Source organism: Vulpes vulpes, chromosome 13, assembly GCF_048418805.1.
Source record: "Vulpes vulpes isolate BD-2025 chromosome 13, VulVul3, whole genome shotgun sequence".
Classification (NCBI taxonomy): domain Eukaryota; kingdom Metazoa; phylum Chordata; class Mammalia; order Carnivora; family Canidae; genus Vulpes; species Vulpes vulpes.
Window position 1 is genome coordinate 57,574,223 of NC_132792.1, and position 24,398 is coordinate 57,598,620.

Sequence of the window (24,398 nt, forward strand, 5' to 3'; positions counted from 1 at the left end):
CATATTCCAGGAATTACAGCAGAGAAATGTTTGGGAGGGCTATTCCTTGGTCTTTCTAGTTCCCAGCTATATCTTCTTGTTTCTCAAAAATGACAAGCTTCTAATGTAGGGTCTTGACCCTTAAAATCTTGTGTCTAGAACACTCGGCCCTCAGGTCTGTGTTTGACTTTTTAATTCTGGAAAGAGACCTTCTCTGACACATCTCTTAGTATAACCCTGTATTTGTCATAGCATCTCAATTACCTGAAATGTTTTTTCCATTTATTCTTGTTGCTTTTCACAGCCACTCAAGGTTTTGAGAATATGTACTGAAACCACTATAACGTTTGAATGTTTGCCTTCTCTGTTTTGGCACTTAGAATAATGCCTGGTGCATTGCAGTCCTTTGGGGGTTTTTTGATTGAATCAAGCCTCTTAAGAGCAATAGAAATTTAAATTTTTGATTTTCTGGTTGCTGGCACATTGTCCATGGTGAATAGTGAGAGGAGTAGGGGCTGCACTGTGTGTTCATGGAGGTTAAGTAAGGTGTGTGTGTGAGTGATACACATATTACTGTAAAGGACTCAAAAATGAGTTTTATTGTGTAGGTTTTATGTGAAAATACAACAGCACGTTAAGGGAATGTAGGAGATTGTTCATGCTGTGCAGATTGGGAAAATTCACAAAGGAGGTAGAATTTGGACAACTGGTGATAAAACAGCAGGAGTCAAGAGTTGGGAGACCGGGTCAGTGGCAGATGGGATAGGATAGCCAAGAGGATGTTAAAGCGACTCAAAAGTAGACCATTTAATAATAAACATTTGATCACGTATTCACTGCTAGTGTACGCTTAATCCACGTAATCCTTGGTCTTTTGTTCTCCACTTTGGGTGCAATCCCAGAACTGATTAATTGGGGGAATGGGTCCCAGGACTTTGTCTTTAAGATCCTGGTGTCATTTTTACTGTGCTGCCTATTAGCTAAGTATAGGACTATCCCCATTTTTTGGATGAGGGGTTAACTTTGCCTTCCCCAGGATCACCAAGTGGTGGGGCAAGTATTAGATTCCAGGTCTAACTTGAGTTTTCTTAACAAGAGGAGCTAGGAAATACGAGTATGGAGCTTGATGAAAACAGAAAGTGGTGTGCAACTTCAGTTTTGTAAGATCTGAAGCCATCTGTTCCTAGGGCTAAACTTGGAGGCCTGTTTGGGGTTATGAAATGGAGGTAAAGAGTTTAGAACATAATTTGGTAAAAGTTTAGATGCTAAGGCCCTACCGCACAAGTCTGGGTGCTAGGCTTTACTGGGGAGGGGACACATCTAATTCCTCACCAAAGAACCTAGACAAAGGAGACCTAGAATATGGAATTCGGGCGGACGTGGCGAGGGAACTCGATGACTACGTCACTTAACCTAAGATTGGGCTAGCAGGTTTTGCTGCGCTGTTTGAAAGTTCCAGTAGACTCATCAGTACTCTGGAGAGCCTGGTTAGTTTAATCTTAAAAGTGCGACCCACAGAACTGGACATCACCGACCTTGTCCAGCTGCTCACCTACCCAGGCTGCAGGTGCATGGCGCAACTTTCGTGCCACGGCTGACTCCTGTGCACCCAGTCCTGTTTCAGCATCCTCTCACCCCGCCCCCCCGCCCCCAGCAGTGACGCCAGTGGTGGTGGCACCTATGCTAGTTGTCGAGGGAGTCCTAGCAGCCTCCTAGCCGCCCAAACACCCTCCCGGCGCGGCACCCCAACCGACCGTCCCCGCTATGCGAGGTCCGCCGCAGGTGACCTCGCCAGGAGGGTGGCGCGGAAGCTCCGGGCGCCTGGCAACTGGCGCGCGTCGGGCGGGCGGGGCTGCGGCCTCCGGAGCGGCTCGTGGGGCCGGGCCGGGCCGGGCTGGGCGGCGGGCGCGCCGCGCTGGCGAGCATCCCCCGGCCGCCGGCCTCCGAGCATGTGCGCTCCCCGCCCCGCCGCCGCCCGCCCCACGCCCCGGCCAGGCTGCGCCCCGGGCTCGGCTCTCCTGCGGGCCGCCGCCGGCTCCCGCGGAGTCCGCTGCCCCCGGTGACCCCGCCGCGGGAGCCTCAGACCTGGGCACCACCGCCGCGGCCCCCGCACGCCCAGAGGCCCCTCCCCTCCGCGGGGCAGCTGCGGGCACAGTGAGTGCGGGGGGGTCTCCGGAGGACCCCGGCCTGGGGGATGGCGTGGGACGCGGGGGACAGGGGGGAGCTGGGGTCCTTGCAGGGGCAGGGCTGAAGGGAGGTGGGGAGGAGGGCCCAGAGCTCAGCTGCCTAGGCCCCCTCCCGGGCAGGGGAGAGTAGCCCAGTGAGGCACAAGGGTCCCTCCAAGAGTTCCTTGATGCACTTTGAGGGGAGCTGGCGGGCGAGTGGGCTTGGGGACCAGACCACGGCTGCCGCGCAGAGAGACACAGGAACGAACCAGGGCCAAGGGGACCTCCCTGCCAGCCTGGAGCCTGCACAGGCGAACATGTGCCTCCATGCATCGGGTGGACACGCCTTACAGGGTCTCCCTCCAACCTGCCAGGGTTTAACCTGGAGGGTGCTGTGGGGGATGTGTTTACCCTCTGCCCCTGACTGCCGCTGTACGTCACTCTTGCACAGGGCCATGTGGAGCAGGACTTGGGACCCTGACCGTGTTAATTAGCTCTGCTGACTTTGCTTTGTGCCATTTCTGATTTACCTATATAGTGTGTGTGTTTATTACTTTTTTCATGAGGGGTTACAATTACTAGAAAAGATTTGTGTCATGCAGGTAGTCTGTTCTATTGTAGGAGTCATTCTGCCCCTACAACCTTTTTGGGGTCATAGACATGAACAGTGGAGCCTCTAAAGAAATGCAGCTTGAAACCGTTTTCAGGGTATTGTACTCCCTGAAGCACAAGAATCTCTGCTCTTCCATCTTCATTGGCTTTTTATCTACCTTGCTAATGGTGAGTTTAAATACCCTGTCACATGGGGGATCCCTGGGTGGCTCAGTGGTTTAGCGCCTGCCTTCCGCCCAGGGTGTGATCCTGGAGTCCTGGGATCAAGTCCTGCATTGGGCTCCCTGCATGGAGCCTGCTTCTCCCTCTGCCTGTGTCTCTGCCTCTCTCTCTCTCTCTCTCTCTCTCTCTCTCTCTCTCTCCCCCTCTATGTCTCTCATGAATAAATAATAAAAGAAATAAAATCTTTTTAAAAAGTCCCCTGTCACAGTGCCATTTCTTCAAAAATACTTCTGATGCTTCTTTTTTTGAATTCTTACATTTAAAAAATTACATTATAATGCATCAGTAGCTCTCATTCAAACAGAAGAATATAGAGACAGACATGAAAGCCCTCTTTACCTTTTTCTCTTTTCTTTCTTACACGTCTCAGAGTTAATTTGGTGTTTATCCTTCTTTCTTCATGTTTTTTTTAATCATTGGAATCATATCTGGATTCTTTTGAGAAATTATCTTTTGCACTGAAAAAGATGTGAGAAATAACTTCTTACCAGTTTACTTAGATTTGCATTGATATGGTAGATGTATCATACAGATGTATGATCATATGGTATAGATGTATTGTGATTTATGTGACCATTCCTCATTAAGATTAGTTCCAATTTTTCCTTATTGCAAACAATGCAACAATGAACGTTCTTATACATGGGGACAGTTCAGTAAATTGAATCCCTTGAAGAAGAATTGCTGGGTCAGATGTGTGTATGTTAAAAATTTTTGGTAGAATCTTGTCTTCCAAAGAAGTCTTTAATGATTTACATTTCCATCAACAGACTGTATTGAGAAAGATCTGTGTTTACTATTTAAAAACAATTAAAACAATAGCTTCTACCCCTCTCTCACTGAGTGTTTATTACGTGTCCAGCACTGTGCTGAACACTTTACATGCATTTTGAAATCTCATCCTCACTAACCCTATGAGATTCGGAAGCACTATTATTTTCTTCATGACCCTATGGTTAGGCAGCTATTGAAGGGCAGAATCAAGATTAGAATCCAGGCTCATTTTACTCCAGTGAATATGTGTTCCTTGCTGGATGTGAATTCCTGGTCAGTAATTGACTGGGAATTGTGTTTCGTTGGGTTCTTTGAGGATTAAATGAGATTGTACTTTAGGTGTTGCTATGTTATTACTGGTACCTTCCGCCACTAACTTCTATAGAATTGGACATGGTCCAGTGCTTCCTATAATTATGGTTCTTCTGTGTTGTCTGTCTCTCCAATCACCTCTCAGCTTCTTTATCTTCTTTATCTTCCTACTTTGCACACATTTTAAGGAAATCTGGCTTTCTTCTCCCTTCCAAGTCTTCTTTGGCAACTTTAATCCAGTCTCTGGCCTTACTTCTCACCCGTGAATACATAACTCTTAGAATTTCTTCTCCCAACCAAAGCTATAGTCCTCAGTTCCTACAGCTTAGACCTAGGTTCTATAGCTCTGCCTGGACATCCTCCACGCATTTTATCTAAAACTGAGCCCTTTGTTGCTCTCCATGCCAGACTAGCAATTTCTCTTTGAATGTATTTCGTCATTCTCTTAAGTTACCTTCATTCACAGTCTCAGTTATCTTTGATTCTTTCTTTCTTTGCTGAGCCTCCTAAATTCAATCAGCTGTTGTAGTCTCACTGCTGCCACTCTAATTTAAGCACTCTGGATGATGATGATGATGATGATGATGATGATGATGATTGTAGGTCTTAACTTGGCTCTAGTCTCTGCCAGATTAATCTTAATGCATGGCTCTGAATGTGCCACACCTCTGTTCAAAACCCATCAGTGCCTTCCCATTGCTCAAAGAAGGAAGTGCAAACCACTTCGGCTAGCATTCAGATTTGTCTGTGATCTCGCCCCAGTCTGTCATTTCCTTATCTCTCACAGTACTCTTATCTGAACCCTGCTCCATCTTCCATGGCATCTTTCACATCTATATCTTTTCCTGGAATGCCTCTACTGCCATTTCTGCCTGTCTAAATTCTATTTAAATATCATTTTCTAGATTTTTCCAAGTCTTTTTTAAACTTCCAAGTGAAAGTAATATCTGCCTTCTTTTAACTCTCCTGATGTGAAATATCTATCCTCCATCAGGCTGTAATGTCACACTTTGCCTTATATTACAGTCATGTGAGTGACTGTTTTCCTTTTGCTCTGGAAATTCTGTGAAGTCAAAATCTCTGTTTAGTTCTTTTTTTTTTTTTAATTTTATTTTATTTTATTTTATTTATGGTAGTCACAGAGAGAGAGAGAGAGAGGCAGAGACACAGGCAGAGGGAGAAGCAGGCTCCATGCACTGGGAGCCCGATGTGGGATTCGATCCCGGGTCTCCAGGATCGCGCCCTGGACCAAAGGCAGGCACCGAACCGCTGCGCCACCCAGGGATCCCTCTGCTTAGTTCTTTGTATCAGTCATGCACATGGTATATTGATTTGCACATAGTTCATGCTTAGTGATGGTATTTGAGTAAGTGAGCTAATGTCCTCACATTTGGGAATAAAAAGTTACATGTATTAGCCTGTTGCTAACTGTAATGACACACGGATCTCAACATCTTAGTGACGTGATATGTAAAAGTTTATTTCTTGCTCATACAAGAGTTGTGAGGCAGATAGTCCTGCTCCGCAGGCAGTTTTCTTCCAGTTGGTTGTAGGACCAGGCTCTACCATTCATTACCACTTGCTTATTATCTCACTGTAGCCAGCAGAAGGAAGAGGAGAAGGAAGGTATGGAGAAAACAGACCTGCTTCTTAAAGACTTCTTGCAGAAAGCATACACATTACACTCATTCAAGCTCCAATCATGGGGAAGTAGGCACTTCTTAGGAACAACTCTATTCTCTGGAGGAGCAAGAATATTAGTAGACATGCAGCCTACTGACCATCACAGTCAACTGCTACTTCTGAGAACCTGTAGGACTTAATTTGAACGTCCCTTGCTCACAAACAAAAGCAAAACTCCTACTTCCCCAATCTGGCTGGGTTAACAAATGCTCTGTTGTACCACAGAATTGAAACATACCTTTTTCATTAATATTTATTATAGTGAACTATAATCGTTTGTTTACTTTGTTGCCCTCAACATACTGTACGCTTTTGCATCATCATCATTTTTGTATTTCAGCTAGCGCAGTGACTCGCATTGTGGATAAATAAATAGCTTTCTCAATGAATCCACAACTTGTTTTTATGTTCACTTAATAACTATTTTGCTTTAAACAAAGCTAAAGGGGATCCCTGGGTGGCTCAGGAGTTTGGCACCTGCCTTTGGCCCAGGGCGTGATCCTCAAGTCCCATATCGTGCTCCCTGCATGGAGCCTGCTTCTCCCTCTGCCTGTGTCTCTGCCTCTGTCTCTCTCTGTGTCTCTCATGAATAAATAATATCTTTTTTTAAAACTAAAAATAATCTTACCATCTGCTCATTGATGTTTGGGTTATTTTCAGCCTTTTTTCTTTTCTATTATAAAAAGTACAGAATTTGGCATCCTTGAAGATAAATATTTGTATGTATCAACAATCGTTCCTTTAGGATACATACCTGGAAGTGGAATTGCTAGATCAAAAGTATATAAAATTATAAGGACACATATATTGCTAGATTGCTTTCCGGACATATTATATTGATACATATACTGAACTCTTATGAGAGCTTCTATTTTCCTTGAACCTCATCTTACATTGTCTAGTATTAAAGAAAAATCCTTACCATTTTAACTGGGAAAAGTTAGTAACTCATTATATTATTTTGCTTTTATTTGAGAACTAGTGAGGATGAACTTTGATCCTTTGTATTTTTTTTTCCTGGAATGAATTATCTGTCCGTTAATAAATATATTTTCTATAGGACTTACTCTCTTTTTTATTTTCAAGTATCTTTATATATATATATATATATATAAGCTATCTTTATAAGAGGAATTAAATACATCAATTATTTATGTTCTCATTTGAAAAGTTATGGGAACTTCTGGGCTGTGTGGCAGAAGGAGGTGACAAGGATGGGACTCCATTCTACTTTGGTATGTTTCAAATGCCGGATAAAATATAATAAGATAATTTATGGAAATGTGGCTGAGCTAGGGACCAAGAGAAGGAAATCCCCAGGTGCCAGAAATGAAGGAACACTCACATAGGAAGCCACTGTTGAGCATCTGCTGAAAGCTGGAAGTCACAAAGAAGTACTGTTCCAGTTACTATGACTGCATCACAAATTTCTCCAAAACTTAGTCATGGAAAACAACCATTTATTGTGCTTAGGGATTCTGTGAGTCAGGAATTCGGACAGTGCACAGCAGGAACAGCTTGGCTCTGCTTCATGATGTCTGGGCCTCAGATGAAAGAATCGAAAGCTTGGGACTGGAATCACCTGCAGGCTCATTCATTCCCATGTCTGGTGGTTGATGCCAGCTGTGGACTGAGACTTTAGCTGTAGGTGTCAGCTGGAACCCTTATATAGTGGCTTCTTCCTGTTACCTGGCTTCCTCACAAAATGGTGGCTGGATTTCAAAGGTGAGTATCTCAAGGGAGAGCCAGTGGAAGTTGTGTCACCTTTTATGCCCTAGCCTTGGAAATCACACAGTGTCACTTCCAGGGCACTTAATTTACCAGGAAGTTAGTTTTCAGGGAGGCAGAACACCGACCTCACCTCTTGAAGCAAGACTCAACATCACACCAAAGGAAGAACATGTTGGCATGGGTACGTATTAGTGCATCCTTCTTTGAAAAATACAACCTACTATAGACAGTGAGATGATAACTAGAAAAATATTTCCCTGTGGGCCTAAGGACGCTGCAAAGAAGCTTGCCATTCACTTTAACTATGGCAGCAAAAGAGTTAGCTGTTAAACCCTGTCCATAGACTCTGCACAGCTTCATACCCCATACAGCTCAAGTCTGGGATCTGAACTCACTTTACTATATGCTTCAGGGACCACCATCCAAGGAACTGACATGTTAACTGGTCTGGCATCTCTGAAACCCACGGCCAGGCAGAAACTAATGGAAAAGTGTGCATAGCAAAGTCTCCATAGCTCAGGGAGTACTAGACTCCTGTACATAGCAATCTCTCTATAAAGATGAGCTCACAGTCAAAGTTTATCAATTATATAAGGAAATGAACCACAAGAAAAGAGAACTTGGCAGATGCAGCAAGTGGGAGATGGGTACCACAAAACTGAATAGAACATCATGGGAAAAAATATATATTTGTAATATTCAAGGAGATGAAGAACATGGATGCATAAGACGAGAACAGGACAGTATGAAGAAAAACAGGAAAAGTCTAGGGGTGCACTTTTTCCGTGAAAGGAAGAGAGGAAAAGGCATTGAGTCAAGCTATATCTCATACCCAGCCATTAGCTGATTTGTGGCCTAGGGTAATAATCACGAGGATTATGATGAGAATAGCAGCCAGCCATCATTTGTCTCTTAAGCTACCTTTACTGCAGTCTGAACTGAAGATTCTTGTTTGAGAATTAAAGTAGCATACTAGGCATTTAGCTAGATGCTTGCCTTAAATCATCTTCAGAATTCACAATAACTCTGTAAGGCAGAGCTTATTAGTTCCCTGGGTAGGGAGACTGAGGCACAGAAAGATTAACAAGAAAATAAATATTTTTGTCCCATCCAGGAATGGGAACATAACAAAGGGCTCTGGGATATATAGGGGGATGATATGTATCGTAGTGCCATTGCTTCTATATTTCTTCATTTCTCAATTCACAGGCTGGGGAGCTCTTAGGGACTGCTTCCATGTAATTCTTCCTGCAAACTAATATTTAAACGCAAACTAGCAAATTCACTGCTTATGAATTTTAGGTAATAGGAAGTCCCTATGTCCAGATGGGAACTGTGCCTACAGTTTTGAACATTGTTTTTCCTGATATTTTACATGTTTAATTTTAATTTTGTTAGAGCTCAATTTTTTTTTTTTTTTAAGATTTTATTTATTCATGAGAAACACAGAGAGGAGAGAGAGGCAGAGACACAGGCAGAGGGAGAAGCAGACTCCATGCAGGGAGCCCAAAGTGGGACTCGATCCCAGGTCTCCAGGATCATGCCCTGGGCTGAAGGCAGCACTACACCGCTGAGCCACCCGGGCTGCCCTAGAGCTCAATTTTAATATCTCTTTAGTCGCTTTCCTTTGTCCATTTTTCCTTTCCACTAAAAGAAGAGAATTTGAAAAATAGTCTTGTTGTTATTCCTTATATAACATTAGAGGCAAACCATTTAATAACTCTTCAAGGGGGGATCCCTGGGTGGCTCAGCAGTTTAGTGCCTGCCTTTGGTGCCAGGTGTGATCTTAGAGTCCAAGGATCAAGTCCCACATCAGGCTCCCTGCGTGGAGCCTGCTTCTCCGTATGCCTGTGTCTCTGCCTTGCTCTCTCTGTGTGTCTCATGAATAAATAAATAAAATCTTAAAAAAAAACAAAACGCCAAGGCCTGAATTGTTTAATTAACAAAATTTCAGGGATCAGGGGCACCAGGGTTGCTTAATCAGGTAAGTGGCTGCCTTCGGCTCAGGTCATGATCTCTGTGTCCTGGGATTGCGCACCATGTCGGGCTCCCTGCTCAGTGGGAAGTCTGCTTCTCTCTCTCCCTCTGCCACTCCCCCTGCTTGGGTGCTTCCTTGAGCTCTCTCAAATAAATAAGTAAGTAAGTAAGTAAATAAATAAATAAATAAATAAATAAATCTTTAAAAAAATTCAGAGATCAGTTCTCTTACAGATCAATGAACCAGCAATTTCTGTTGTATTCAGGCATGAAAACAACATTAATGTCCTTGTACATCTCCTTCAGAGCTTTTGGGTGACCAGGTACATTGTCAATGAGCAGTCGTATTTTGAAAGGAAATCTTTTTTTTTTTTTTTAATCTGAGCAGTAGGTCTCAACAGTGGGTTTAAATTATTCAGTAAACCATGTTATAAACAGATGTGGTATCATCCAGGCTTTCTTGTTCCATTTACAGAGCATGGGCAGAGAAGATTTAGCATAAATCTGAAGGGCCCTAGGATTTTCGGAACGGCCAACGAGCATTGGCTTCCAGTGAAATTCAGCAGCTGCATTAGCCTCTGACAAGAGAGTCAGACTGTCCTTTGAAGCTTTGAAGCCAGGCACTGATTTCTCCTCTGCAGCTATGACAGTCCTGGATGGCATCTTCTTCCAGCAGAAGGCTGTCCCATCTCCGGTGAAAGTGTATTATTTAGTGTAGCCACCGTCATTAGTTACCTTATCTGGGTCTTCTGGAGAACTGGCTGCAGCTCCTATGTCAGCACTTGCTGCTTCACCTTGCACTTCGATGTTATGCTGATGGCTTCTTTCCTTAGAGCTCATGAACCAGCCTCTGCCAGCTGTAAACTTTTCTTCTGCAGCTCCTTCACATCCCTCAGCCTTCACAGAATTGAAAAGAGTCAGGGCCTTGCTCTGGATTTGGTTTAAGGGACTGTTGTGGCGGGTTTAATGTTCTGTCCAGACCACTCAGACTTTCTCCATCTCAGCAATGAGACTATTTCACTTTCTTACCATTCGTGTGTTCACTGGAGTAGCACTTTTAATTTCCTACAAGAACTTTTCCTTGCATTTAAACCTGGCTAACTATTTGGCACACAGGGACTAGCCTTCAGCCTGTCTCAGCTTTTGACTTCCTTACTAAGTGTAATCATTTCTGGTCAGAGACATGTGACTCTTCTTTTCACTTGAACAATTAGAGGCCATTGTGGGGTTATTAATTGGCCTAATTTCAGTATTGTTGTGTCTCAGGGAATAGAGAGGCCCCGGAGAGGGAGAGAAATGGAGGAACAGCTGGTCAGTGGAACAGTCAGAACACACAGAACACTTACTAATTAAGTTCGCTCTCTTTTATGGGCACGCTTCATTGCACCTCAAAGCAGTTACAATAGTAAGATCACAGATTACTGATCACAGATCACCATAACAAATATAATGATAATGAAGAAGTTTGAAATATTTCAAGAATTAGCAAAATGTGACAGATGAGAAATGAGTAAATTGCTGTCAGAAAAATGGCACCAATGGACATGGTTCTATGAAGGGGTGCCACAAACCTTCAATTTGTAAAAAACAAAACAAAAGCAAAAACAAAAAACCACACACACACACAAAAACAAAAAAAACAACAAAGCAATTACCTGTGAAGCGACATAAAGCGAAGCACAGTAAAACAAGGTATGCCTGTACATCTATGTATTATACATATTTAATATATTTCAATTCATTACAGTCACTTTTTATTAATGTTTACAACTCTCATTTTTCGTCAATTCGGAGCCTTTTTAAGTTGACGACTACCATAACTTTAGTCTTCATTGATAGATAACTAGGTCTCCTGAATGACAATATGTTCTGGGCCCATCTTGTACATTTCCTTCCACAGACCTGGAATCAGCTATTTCTGGTTGGTTTTTATGGTTTTTGGGGTTTTTTTTAAATTTATTTATGATAGTAACACAGAGAGAGAGAGAGAGAGGCAGAGACACAGGCAGAGGGAGAAGCAGGCTCCATGCACCAGGAGCCCGACGTGGGATTCGATCCCGGGTCTCCAGGATCGCGCCCTGGGCCAAAGGCAGGCCCTAAACCGCTGCGCCACCCAGGGACCCTTCTTGGGTTTTTTTAAAGTTACATTTCAGTTATTAGGTTTAGTGAACAGAGCTAGGAAACACTTTTTTTTTTGTCTTTTTTAGATGAAAAGTCTTATATTTCCAATTCATAGTTAGGACTTCAAGGTCTTCGCTTATTCTTTATTGATGTTAAATCTCGGTCTTTTCTCTCACACTGAAAACCCTGGTTCCCATCAGCACCAGTATAAATGTTCTTAGCTATCTTGAACTATGTGGATAAGGTGTTCAAGGCAGTTGAGCTGTAAGGTAGAAAAGTAGGCAGGGTCCCTGATATCTTAGCATCAGACCTGAGGTGCCTGGCCAGGCTTTTATTCAAGGGCAGATCTTGTTTAAGCACATATTTTGGATTTACTATCCTTTGAAATCCAAATAATAAGGGAACTACCATGGGTTTCCAATTTTTAAAAGGATTAGTATATAATAAATGCATTTAGTACCAAAATCTTACTGAATTTAGTGTTACCTTTGATATGGAAGACTTCAGAATATTTTTGTCCCTCAAATATACCAATAACATCAACAGTTATTATTGGACTGTAGAATTGTGAAGATCTCAATTGTTGTATATTATCCTTCTTTATTTAAAAAATTGGGTTTAAGAGAGTGAATAAACTTTTATGTCCACTTATTTAAATAGAGTTTAAAAAAATTACCTCCAACAAATATTTTATATAGGCTATGATGTAGCGTTATGTATTGCATTTTGCCTCCCTCCACTCCCATTGATATGTTGAAGTCCAAACCCCAAGCTCAGAATGTGGCCTTATTTGGAGATAACCAAGTTAGTATGGGGTCATTAGAGTGGGTCCAAACCTAATATGACCAGTGGCAAATTAAACTAAATGCATAATTAATTATTCTTCTGTATCCATGTTTAGAATAAAAGTAATGGCTATTATGAGGACATGTTTATTTTCCATGGGGCATAGAAACTATCTTTTTTTCAGGGGCAAATGCATATTATCATGGTAATAATTTTTAAAATTTTTATTTTTTTGTGGCAAGAACACTGAATATGAGATTTACCCTCTTAACATATTTTTAGGTGTACAATATAGTGTTGTTGTCTATAGGTACAATGTCAAACACCAGATCTCTGGAACTTAATCGTCTTGAAACTTTATGCTCCCTAATTAGAAACTCCTCATTTCCTCCTCCCTCCAGCCCCTGAAAACCACCATTTTATGCTTTCTATGAGTTTGACTATTTTAAATGCTTCATATAACTAGAATCTTCAATATTTGTCCCTCCATGTTGGCTTATTTCACTCAGCACAGTGTCTTCAAGATTCTTTTTTTATTTCTCTTCAAGATTCTGATTTCAGTTCTTTTTTTTTTTAATTTTTATTTATTTATGATAGTCACAGAGAGATAGAGAGAGAGGCAGAGACACAGGCAGAGGGAGAAGCAGGCTCCATGCACCGGGAGCCTGACGTGGGACTCGATCCCGGGTCTCCAGGATCGCGCCCTGGGCCAAAGGCAGGCGCCAAACCGCTGCGCCACCCAGGGATCCCTCTGATTTCAGTTCTTTTGGATAAATACCCAGAAGCAGGATTGCTGGATCATATAGTAGTTCTATTCTTACTTTTTTGAGGAGGCTCCATACTTTTTGCCAAAGTGCTGCACCAATTTGCCTTTCCACCAATAGTGTACAAGAGTTCCAATTTCTCCATCCTCATCACCACTTTTTAAAAAATTTTATCCATCACCATAGGTGTCTATTCAAGTCCTTAAGCCTATTTTTAAACCAGTTATTAGGTTTTTTGTTTTGTTTTGTGGTTGCTTTGGTTTTTGCTTTGGAGTTATATATTTTGGATATTAACCCCTTATCAGTTAAATGATTTGCAAATGTTCTTCCCTGCCTATAGGTTTCCTTTTCACTTTGTTGATTGTTTGCTGTGAAGAAGCTTTTTAGTTTCATACAGGTCTCACTTGTCTATTTTTGCTTTTGTTTCCTGTGCTTTTAGTATCATATCCACAAAATGATGGCAAGATTAATGTCATGAAGCTTTCCGCCTATATTTTCTTATAGGAGTTTTTACAGTTTTAGGTCTTAGGTCTAAGTCTTTAATCCATTTTGAGTTGATTTTGGTATGGTGTAAGATAGGGTTCTGTTTCATTCTCTCACATGTGAATATCTAGTTTTTCCAGTGCTGTCTGTTGAGACTATCCCTTCCCTATTGTGTACTCCTTGGTATCCTTGTCAAAGATCAGTTGGCTGTATATATGTTGATTTATTTCTAGTTTCTATTTTTCCAGTGGCTTATATGTCTGTTTTTATAACAGTATCATATTGTTTTGATTACCTTAGCTTTGTGATATATTTTGAAACTAGCAAGTTGATGCCTCCAGCTTCAATCTTGTTTCTCAAGATTGTTTTGACTATCTGGGGTCCTTTGTGAGTCCATATGAATTTTTTAATTCTTTTACTATTTCTGTAAAAAGACATCATTGGGATTTCAATTGCATTGAATCTGTAGATCATTTTTGGAAGTATGGTTATTTTGGCAAAAATAAGTTTTCTGATTTGTGAACATGGGATGTCTTTGCATTTGTGTCTTCTTTAATTTTTTATCAGTGTTTTTCAGTGTATAAGTTGTTCACTTCTTAGTTAAATTTATTTCTAAGTATTCCATTCTTTTTCATGCTGTTGTAAATTAGATTGTTTTCCTAATTTCCTTTTCAGATAATTTGTTGTTAGTGTATAAAAGTACAAGTACAAGTGTTTTGTTTTGGTGGTATCTGTAGGATTTTCTACATATTTAAGATCATGACATCTGTAGACAGGGATAGTTTTACTGCTTCTTTTCCAGTCTGGATTCCTTTAGTTTCCTAATTGCTCTGGCTAGGACTTGTAGTTGAATAGAAGTGGTAAGAGTGGTCATCTTTGCCTATTCCTTATCTTAGAGGAAAAACTTGATTTTTCACCATTGATTGTGATATTAACTGTGGGCTTTGTATGCCTTTTTTATGTTGAGATAATTTCTCTCTATTCCTAGTTTGTTGAGAGTTTTTATCACGAAAGAGTGATGAATTTTATCAAATGCTTTTTCTGCATCTATTGAGATGATCACATGATTTTTTAAATCCTTAATTCTGTTAAATTGGTATATCACATTAGTTTTTGTGTGTTGAACCATCCTTGTATCCCAGAGATAAGTCCCACGTGGTCATTGTGTATAATGGTAATATATCTGAGAGAATCCTAACCATTTTATTGTCTTGTGCACAATAACTTGCTGTTGGACTTCAAATTTTTTTATATTGCTAAATATATGTGACCTGAGATTTGAAAGAACTTACTAAAATATTTAAAAGAAAAAACTCTTACTACCAATTGTGGCTATATTATTAAAGGCCTCTTACTTTAAAATCCCAAGAATATATATTTACATGTTATAAGTGAACTTTCCATGTAAGTCTGTTAATATTTAATCTATATGATGAAAAACAAATTAGAAAAAAATATTTATCTCTGAAATACTTTTTTCTTTTTTGTACTTTGTGTCCTGAATCTGAAGCAGCATCTCACTTTCATCAGCATTGTTGAAAGAAGAAAAAATGCCAGTCCTGTCTCCTGAAATCAAATTTGATACATCTAATGTCACCAGAAATTCCCTTGACAGTTGTTTTCTTTTTGAGAATAGTTGGAGGAAAGCAGTTTTAGAAACACAAAGGATGAAGAAGGGTAACCTCATTTTTATAATTATTTTACTGAATAAAATATAGAAATAGTGCCTTAAACTTACACATGTATTTTTTAAGCAGTCAAGAGACATCTTGTAATTTCTGTAATATTTATGGAAGGATAATATCCTAAGTTTATGGAAAATGAAAATGGAACCAAATTAAAATTAATTTACTTAATGTAATTCTGTAACTCATGATGGAAACAAATCTTAAAGAACTTTTCTTGGTATCAGTGCAGTACTATCTCCATTGGGTCATACTACTTTTCACAAATTCTGTTTGTTTTTAAACACCTCAAGTTGATTTTTATGTTTTAAGAAACCCAAATCTCTAACAGCACCCTTTTGTATTCCTAGTTCTAACCCAAACTTTATTTTTTGCATGTGGAAAGTATCTTTTATTCTACCATTGCTCAATAAGGACTAATTTGAGGACTTTTGACATGTGTGTGAATGAATGTATTAATAGCTTAATTTCAATTTATATTTCAAATTTCAAATTATAATTGTATTTTTTGTTTATCCTGAATTCTCCCTTCAGCTTTATAAATAGAGATGTAATTCCTGAAAACAGTAAAATTCAAACTCCACAACCTATTTCATCACTCCTGGTTTTGTGTGTGTTACTTTTTTTTTTTTTTTTCAACTTTTTCACTACATTCCCATTAAAGATATTCAGAAGACATGTTTATCTGTCCTTTCACCCCAAATCTAATTGCTGGAAAGAAAATTTGTGTGTTTTTTGATCAGGAGAAACTATTTTTTTCTTCCAGAAAAAAAGTCAGAAGTTACAAAATAGCATTTGGAGTGTTTAATATAACTCTAGTCCCATTAAATACTATTCTTATTGCTATGCTAGACTTGCTTAGTAGAGAAAGCTTAAAATACAACTCACCACACTTAAAGATCACCAGAACCTTTAATTTCTTAATCTGTTTTTGCCCATTTATTGCCTTCATTTTGAAGTTTTATTTTGTTTTTAAATAATTTGACAATCTCTATACAGTTTTATGTGAGGTTAGTAGGAGAAGCAATCTTGATGCTTCAATGTTAGTATTTATGGATTTGGTGTTAAATTTTGCAGAAAGAAAGTTAAAATCAATGCCTTAAATAGAATTCTTTTATGTCTCATTGCTAGCTCAATAATTGTACGTGTATACCTCTTATTTACATAAAAGCAGGAAGATAGGAAGGTTTAAAATAGCAGAAATACAAAACTCTCAAAAGTGCTTTTAAACTCTACTGTGAATGTCTCTAATATACTGGAAATTCTAATTATGTAAAATAATGAGGGCAGAGGATAGTGACGACTGTGTCGATTCTGTCCAGCTGTCTTTTTTCCTTATTCTACTTCTTAATCAGCCCCTGAATCAACTCTTCCTTACTTCCCTACATCCTATATTAGGAATTAAAAGGTATTCTCTTGGGAAAGATAATAGATAAATTACGGTAGCTTTATTTGCTTTGCTTAATGACTAATTGGGTATGTTGTATTATGCATTTTAGTATGTAGTAAAAGAAGTTATATGCATTTCATCCAGAAATAATACCATTGATTATGATACTATTTTTTACTAGAATACACCACAATATTTGGTCTAGAAGAGCTCAAAGAATGTGTCAAAATGCCATATTTACCAGGGCTGCAGAGTTGCCCAAAAAGTGTAAGTTCAACTCCACTGGGCGTTCAATCAAGACGGATGCGTGCTGAGACCAAGATGCCTCCAGTCAGGTAGACCATTACTGTTCAGTTCTCTTGCATTCCACACGTATCTGTAGTAATACTGCTAAAGGAAGAGGTTTTCCTGGCTAGTGACTTGAAGTCTTTCTTGCCTACTGATATTTTTTTCATAAAGGATCTCATGTTTTAATGTAGGTAGCAATTTTATTCAATTTGACAAATAAGCACTTTTCTCAGTTTTCAAGTGATGTTGCCAGAAAGGACTTAAGGCCTTCCGTTAAAAAATATTTGTTAGGGATACCTGGGTGGCTCAATGGTTGAGCACCTGCCTTTGGCTCAGGTCATGATCGCAGGGTCCTGGGATCAAGTCCCACATCGGCTCCCCAGAGGGAGCCTGCTTCTCCCACTGCCTGTGTCTCTGCCTTTCTCTGTCTCTCATGAATAAATAAAATCTTTAAAAAAAAAAAAAAACCTACTTAAGGTTTCAGTGACTTTCCATCATTACTAAGACACTGTGTCCCTAACACTCACCTCACTCTTGTCAATTTCATCAGGAGTCACAGGGCCCTTTGAGAAGGATGTAGAGCTGCCTCTGGCAATGAACTTGTCTCCGTCTTGTTACCCTGCTTTCAATGATCATCTTTAAGAAACTGGAAGCCCAGAAAGCAACCCCTGAATTGGCCCAACTACCTCTTAATCTTAAGCCTTCATTTGCTTCCTACTGTTTTCACCCTATTTCATTTTTTTTTTTCATTTGCAACTTGGCTGTTTGTGAAATGACCCTCATCATTTTACATTGGCTTGAGTGTAAATTTTCCTAGCCAATGAAGGATAATTTCAATATATTAAATTCATGTTATGACAGTGTTCTTCATATACAAAGCAGAAAAGTGGTGGCTACGTGCCATAATGTTTATGAAGTGCTTGGCAAATGTAAATGTTAGTTCTTTTCCCTGTCTTTGAAACAAGTGTCTTTATATCAGCCATTCTAGTGAGAACATGTTGAGTTGCCTACAAGTATTTTATTCTCCTTTGCATATTGCACAGCGCCCCTTGAACGAACAGCCATGGCAAAGCAGGGAAGTAACACATTTTTGTTTGTCTTTGTGTACAACCCCTTACCACCTTTTTCCACTCCATATGTAAATATTTGTTTTTAAAATGCTGATAAAAGTTTGTTTTTTTCAAATTTCTTTCATTATAATCATACATTTTCAGTGACTCTCGAGGCGCAGTCTAGTAATATAACTGATAGTAGTAATCCTAGAGGTGAAGGGGCATTTGGAAGTTCCAGCTGACTTCTAAATTTTAATATAGTTACAGGACATTTTCAATTCTTATGGATTATCTCACCCACAGCAGATTCAATCATGACCTACCTCCTCTGATAACCCATTCGTTATGTAGGTCTGTTATAGTAGGAACAAAAGTTAATTAAGATAAAATTCAGTTTGTGGTGGTTAATTGGTAAAATTTGCAGAAATAAGTGATAGTTGATATCTGGCATATCTAGATACCCTCTTATCTAATATTTATTCTCTTTCTCTTAGTATTTTTTAAATCATACTTAGAGAAAGTTGAAGATAAATATGGGAGAGGTTAGACATAACACTTATCTACAGGTAAAATTTATTAGCAAAACTGAGATGTTGAATTGTTCATATCTACTTCTGATTGGATTAATTATGATGGAATGAGTTCACTTTCTTTAATGCTTAGTTACTTTCCAAGTGTTGTCCTTCACCGAGTGAGTTTTGATGAAAGCAGATTCTTATCTATTATTTTTTTAAAAAAATTAATGTACCCTGGATTTATATAAAAGTGATTTTATGATAATATATAATTTTAGGATAAGGAAGACTAAGGAGGCATGCACTGTGGTACCACTTCAGGAAAAACCAAAGAGTAAGTTGGCTCATTTTTTTTCTTCCACCACATGTCATATTAGGTTGTCTCATACTTTTTTTTTTTAACTCTCTTTCTTTCCACTGATTGTTTTGTTCTCTTAATGCTTCTTTTAAGCTCTGTTTATTTTATAAATGTAGTGGATGTTGTGTTCCCTATACACATACCTTTATTATCTCAGGACCTTGGGATTAGCCCTTGTCATCTCATGTGGACTGTTGCATAGCCTGCATACTAATCTTGCTTTGATGGTTACCTGGGTTTTGGGTGGGGCAAATGGGGAGATGTTGGTACAAAATCAAAGTTCTAAGATGAGTAAGTTCTGGGGATCCAATGTACAGCATGGTGACTATAGTTAATAATACTGTACTGTATACTGTATACTCTCTACTAAGAGAGTAGGTCTCAAGTGTTCTCATCTCCTTCCCAGAAAAGGTATCTATCTGTATGAGGTGATGGGTGTGGCAATTAACTTAATTATGGTAATCATTTCACAATGTATATGTATATCAGGTTGTCATGTTGTATACCTTAAACATACACAATTTTTATTTGTAAAATATACTGTAATAAAGTTGAGGAAACAATGGAAAGCAACAGATGACAGGATTTGTAAAATGAAAGATCATTAGAAAATACTCAAAATGAAGGGAGAAAAAAAGATAATATAGAAGGGAGTGTGCAAATCATTATGTGACAAAATAAAACCTGCTGTACACATGTGTAATTCCAATTCCAGAATAAGAGGAGAGAGGGCAGGATAGAAACAGTATTTACATACTGGCTGATATGTTCCCAATTTTGATGAAAAATACAAAGCCACAGATACAAAAAGCTCTATAAGCCCTCAGCAGGTAAGAAAACCACTGTGGGCAAATCATAATAAACAGACTAACTTAAAACACACACACACACATACACATAAAACAAAACAGAGAAAGGATAGATTACCTTTGAAGGAGGTAAGACATACAACTGACTTTTAAAATGTGGACAATGGAAGCAAGAAGACAATGGAATGTCATTTTCAAGGGCTAAAAGAGAATAACTACCAAACTTGAATTGGATACCCAGTGAAAATATCCTTAAAAGTAAAAGTGAAACAAATACATTTTCATTCAAATAGAAGTTAAGAGAATTTATTGTCTGCAGAGCTTCACTAAAAATATTAAAAAAGTAATGATACAAAATGAAAGTACAACAACTTGGGAAAGAATAAGAAGCAGTGGCAGTACTATTATGAAATTTAAAGTATATGTAGAAATAAAATACTTGATAATAGTAGCACAGAGGTAGGATGGGGCATATGTGGTTTGAAAATGTAAGATACTTGAATTATCTGAAAAATGGTAAAATAACCAATTTAAAGTAATTTGTAATATGTCAAAGAGACGTGATCATCAGTATGGTAACCACTAAAAGGATAATAAAATAATACAAGTAACAAGCTAAAAGAGAGGGGAAGTATAATATTGAGAAAATACTTGATCATTTCAAAAGAGGACAAGAAAAGAGGAAAAAAGAAACAAAATATATGAGACAAATAGAAAACAATTAGCAATATTAAAGATTTAAAATTAAACATAACAGCTGCATTAGATATAAGCAGACTAAATATTTCAATGAAAAAACAAAGTACCAGACTAAGAAAAATAACTATGTGTTGCTTACAAGAGGCATACCTTAAATTTAAGGCCAGAAAGATCAAGAGTGCAAGGTTGGAAAAATACAAATCATGCAAAAATTAATAAAAATAAAGATTGTGTAGCTACACTAACATCAAACAACATAGATAGCTGGGCAAGAATTATTATTTTAATATTGATTAAATCATTTTAATTTTAGGATTTTTAAAGCATTCTAATTCTTCAATTAGTTTTGGTAAGTTATATTTTCTAAGTTTTTTTTGCATTTTGTCTAAGTTTTCAGATATATTGGCATAAAGTTGTTTTTGTAGTATCTGTACTTCTGTCCTTCTTCCTCTTTTTTTAAATTTTATTTTTAAGTAATCTCTACACCCAGGGTGGGCTTAAATTTACAACCCTGAGATCAAAAGCCACATGCTGATCAAAAGGACAGAAGAACCCTGTGCTTCTTCTTTTAATGTTATTTATTTGTGCCTTCTGCCTTTTTTTCTTGATTAATCTCACCAGACTTTTTCTTTTTCATTATTCTCTTCGATGAAGAACTCATCTTCTAAAAAATCTTTCTTATTATAAATTTGTTTTCTACTTCATTGATTTCTTCTCTTTCCTGCATTATCTTTTTTCTTCCATGGTCTCTGGGTTTATTATTTTTCTATGTCTAACTTATTAATTCTCAAGCCTTCTTTTCTAACATAGGAATTTGGGGTATAAACCTCTTTAAGCATAAGTTTTGCTGTATCACACAAGTTTTGCAATATTTTCTTTCTCATTAGTTACGAATATTTTAATGTTTATTATGATTTCTTTTTTGACTGATGAATGATCTAGAATGTGTGTGTACATTTCTGTATTTGAGAATTTTAAATTTATCTTATTAACAACTTCCAACTTAATTGCATTGGTTTGTATGAAGTTTTGAAGTTTTCTGAAATTTGCTTAATCTCTACAATCTAGTTAATTTATAGCCAAAGAGTTTTTCTAAATGTCAGGTTCACTGTACTCCTAAGGACATTTATCCCAATCATATTCTCCCCCCCCCCAACTCTCTCTCTCTTTCTCTGAACTTTCTACCCATGCTATACATTCAAATAACAAAATGAACCAAAAATAACCACACTAAAGAACTGTAGGTAGCTTTTTTTGACACTTAACCATTTGAATTAAATAATCATATTTTAAGACAGTTTGAATCAGTATATTAGGGATCCCTGGGTGGTACAGCGGTTTGGCGCCTGCCTTTGGCCTGGGGTGCAATCCTGGAGACCCGGGATCGAATCCCATGTCGGGCTCCCGGTGCATGGAGCCTGCTTCTCCCTATGCCTGTGTCTCTGCCTCTCTCTCTCTCTCTCTCTCTCTCTCTCTCTATCTCTCTCTATGACTATCATGAATAAATAAATAAAATCTTAAAAAAAAAAAGAAAGTTTGAATCAGTATATTATTTTCAAAGTTTTATATGTTTTCAAATAGAAGTATTTATACATATTTACATATTTAGGGCAATATGTAGTGATTGCATGGGAAGTTTGAATTTAATGAATCTGAATTTAAATTCTTTGCCCTTGGGCAAGTTTTTTAGCACTACTAAATCTTGTTTTTATATTTATGGCCAAAGATAGTACTAGTTACCTACTTCATAGTGTTGTGTGATTGAAATAAATATAAGTACCTGGCACAGAGAGATCACTCAATATATGTTATCTATTACTATTACTACACTCTGTAATAGAAGCTTGAGTAATGCTGTTCAGTTAGTGAATTACTCATTTTCTTTTACAATTTTACTATTTTACTAAACTTAGGATTTATGAGAAATGGAATTTTTGGAGAAAATAACTTGATGAGCATGTAAGGTATGAAACAAGTTAATTATTTATGGAGATTGTGTGTCTTTTGCTTTGGAATAAATTCCACAGCCATCTCATGTTTTAAAAACATGAGCATTATAGAGTCAGATTTAGTTTTATATAGTTAAATAGAAATATCATAAGTTTTTTAAGTTAACTTTTTTAAAGATTTATTTATTCTTAGCATGAATTGGGGGAAGGACAAAGGGAGAGAGAGAATCTTAAGTAGATGCTACCTCCTGCTGAGTGGAACCCTACACAGGGCTTGATTCCATGACCCTGAGATCATGACCCAAGCCAAAATCAAGAGTTGGATGCCCAACTGACTGAGCCACTCAGGCACCCCTAGTTAAATATTTTTTTGAAATGACTTGATATTACACTCATTTTAGAAAGTAAGTGCTTTCTATCTCTAATTCACAAATGTGATATATCAAGAACTAGCAGTGTTTAATGGTCATTTGAGGAAGAGAGATTTTTATTTGCTCTGTACTTTAGAGAATATCATTTTAGTGTACTTAATTTTAATAGCTGATTTATTTTTCTTCACAGGTACTGGCTTCAGCGATCCTCTTGCTGGAGCACCATCTCAATACTTACAGAGACTTTCCAAAATGGCCATATTGGAGTATGATACCATTCGTCAAGAAACTACTAGAAAATCCAAAAAGGGCAAGAAACGAGACCTACGAGACTGCTGATAAATACTACATGGTTCAGTGCTTTCTACAGTGATATCCAAGGTTTATATATTTTTTCCTTTCTTTTTCTTTTTTCATATGTCATATGATGTACAATGATTTACATAAAAGTGGAAATGTAAATAGGAAATAAATATTTTATGTAATATATAGAATCATTTGTATTTCATTGACATCTACAAAAAGACATTTAAATTATTGTTTATGGGGACATGGCAAGGGAAAAATTACATTCCATGAATTTTATGCACATTGATTATATCCTTTGATTCAACTTGACATGTTTTGAGTGCCTATCTGTAGAGTGACTGACTTTGCTAGGAGCCGCAGAAACTTTAAGACAGAGTGAATCATTATTGGGATTAGAAGATACTCAGTAAGAATGCCTCCTTTTCCCTGCTTGAGTTTAAATACAGTTGTGAGATAAGTATTCAAGCAGATGAAAATATTAGCTTTGTTTGCTGGAAAAATCTGGAAGTAAAATCCTGTCTCCTGTGGCAATAGTGGGCCTCCTAATCCTGAACTTCATAATTGGACAAATGTACACACTCAGGCATTGCTGACAACCTCACTTGCCATATCAGGGCTTTTCCTGACAAGTAGAGCAAAGCATTCCCATTGTGTATACAGGAAGATCCCTGAGGGGAAAGAGGGAGACTCACTCCATCTCTGTGAGGAGGAGAAGGGAAGGTGTCAAAAGGAAAACTTTTCCTTCAGAAAGCCTTGAGGAGTAGGGGGCAAGTGTCCATTAATACATCTCCCTGAGAAAGTGTAGAAATCAAGGATACCGATGACTTATCCAGTGAAGAGTGGGCCATAAGAGAACCATAAAATGTTACACAGGCTCAAAAACAGGGCAGTAACATCCAGCTGGTGGTGAGAAAGCATCACGGGAGATTCAGTATTTGAAATGGACCTTAAAGACAGGAAAAATCGAGGGAGAGGGTATTTCTATTAAATATGGAACAACAACAACAACAAAAGATAGAACAACAGTGCTTACTTTGACAGCACATATACTAAAATTGGAACGGTACGGAGAAGATTAGCATGGCCCCTGTGCAAGGATGACACACAAATTCATGAAGCGTTCCATATTTTTAAACGGCAGGACACCTGCACCCCAATGTTTATAGCAGCAATGTCCACAATAGCCAAACTGTGGAAGGAGCCTCGGTGTCCATCGAAAGATGAATGGATAAAGAAGATGTGGTTTATGTATACAATGGAATATTCCTCATCCATTAGAAATGGCAAATACCCACCATTTGCTTCGACGTGGATGGAACTGGAGGGTATTCTGTTGAGTGAAATAAGTCAATCGGAGAAGGACA

The 24,398-nt window shown here is 38.4% G+C and overlaps 1 protein-coding gene and 1 non-coding gene across 6 annotated transcripts; both read left to right on the plus strand.

The window, feature by feature from the left end:
- The first annotated feature begins 1,864 nt into the window (after positions 1–1,864).
- On the plus strand, positions 1,865–23,219 carry C13H8orf89 (chromosome 13 C8orf89 homolog). 5 transcript variants are annotated; one of them, XM_072734514.1, is made up of 7 exons: positions 1,865–2,133; positions 2,766–2,924; positions 15,120–15,286; positions 16,866–17,019; positions 18,818–18,873; positions 20,719–20,754; positions 22,916–23,219. In XM_072734514.1, the coding sequence occupies exons 3-7, from the start codon at positions 15,160–15,162 to the stop codon at positions 23,062–23,064; spliced, it is 522 nt and encodes a 173-aa protein (XP_072590615.1). In that variant the 5' UTR covers positions 1,865–2,133; positions 2,766–2,924; positions 15,120–15,159; the 3' UTR covers positions 23,065–23,219. The 5 variants fall into 5 exon arrangements, with proteins under 5 accessions (XP_072590615.1, XP_072590616.1, XP_072590618.1 ...); XM_072734515.1 differs by having other exon boundaries at positions 15,123–15,286; XM_072734517.1 differs by lacking the exon at positions 2,766–2,924 and having other exon boundaries at positions 15,123–15,286.
- An 840-nt stretch (positions 23,220–24,059) lies between these two features.
- LOC112932603 (U6 spliceosomal RNA) lies at positions 24,060–24,166 on the plus strand. Its single transcript, XR_003237503.1, has one exon. It is a non-coding gene; the product is annotated as a U6 spliceosomal RNA (small nuclear RNA).
- Positions 24,167–24,398: the final 232 nt, after the last annotated feature.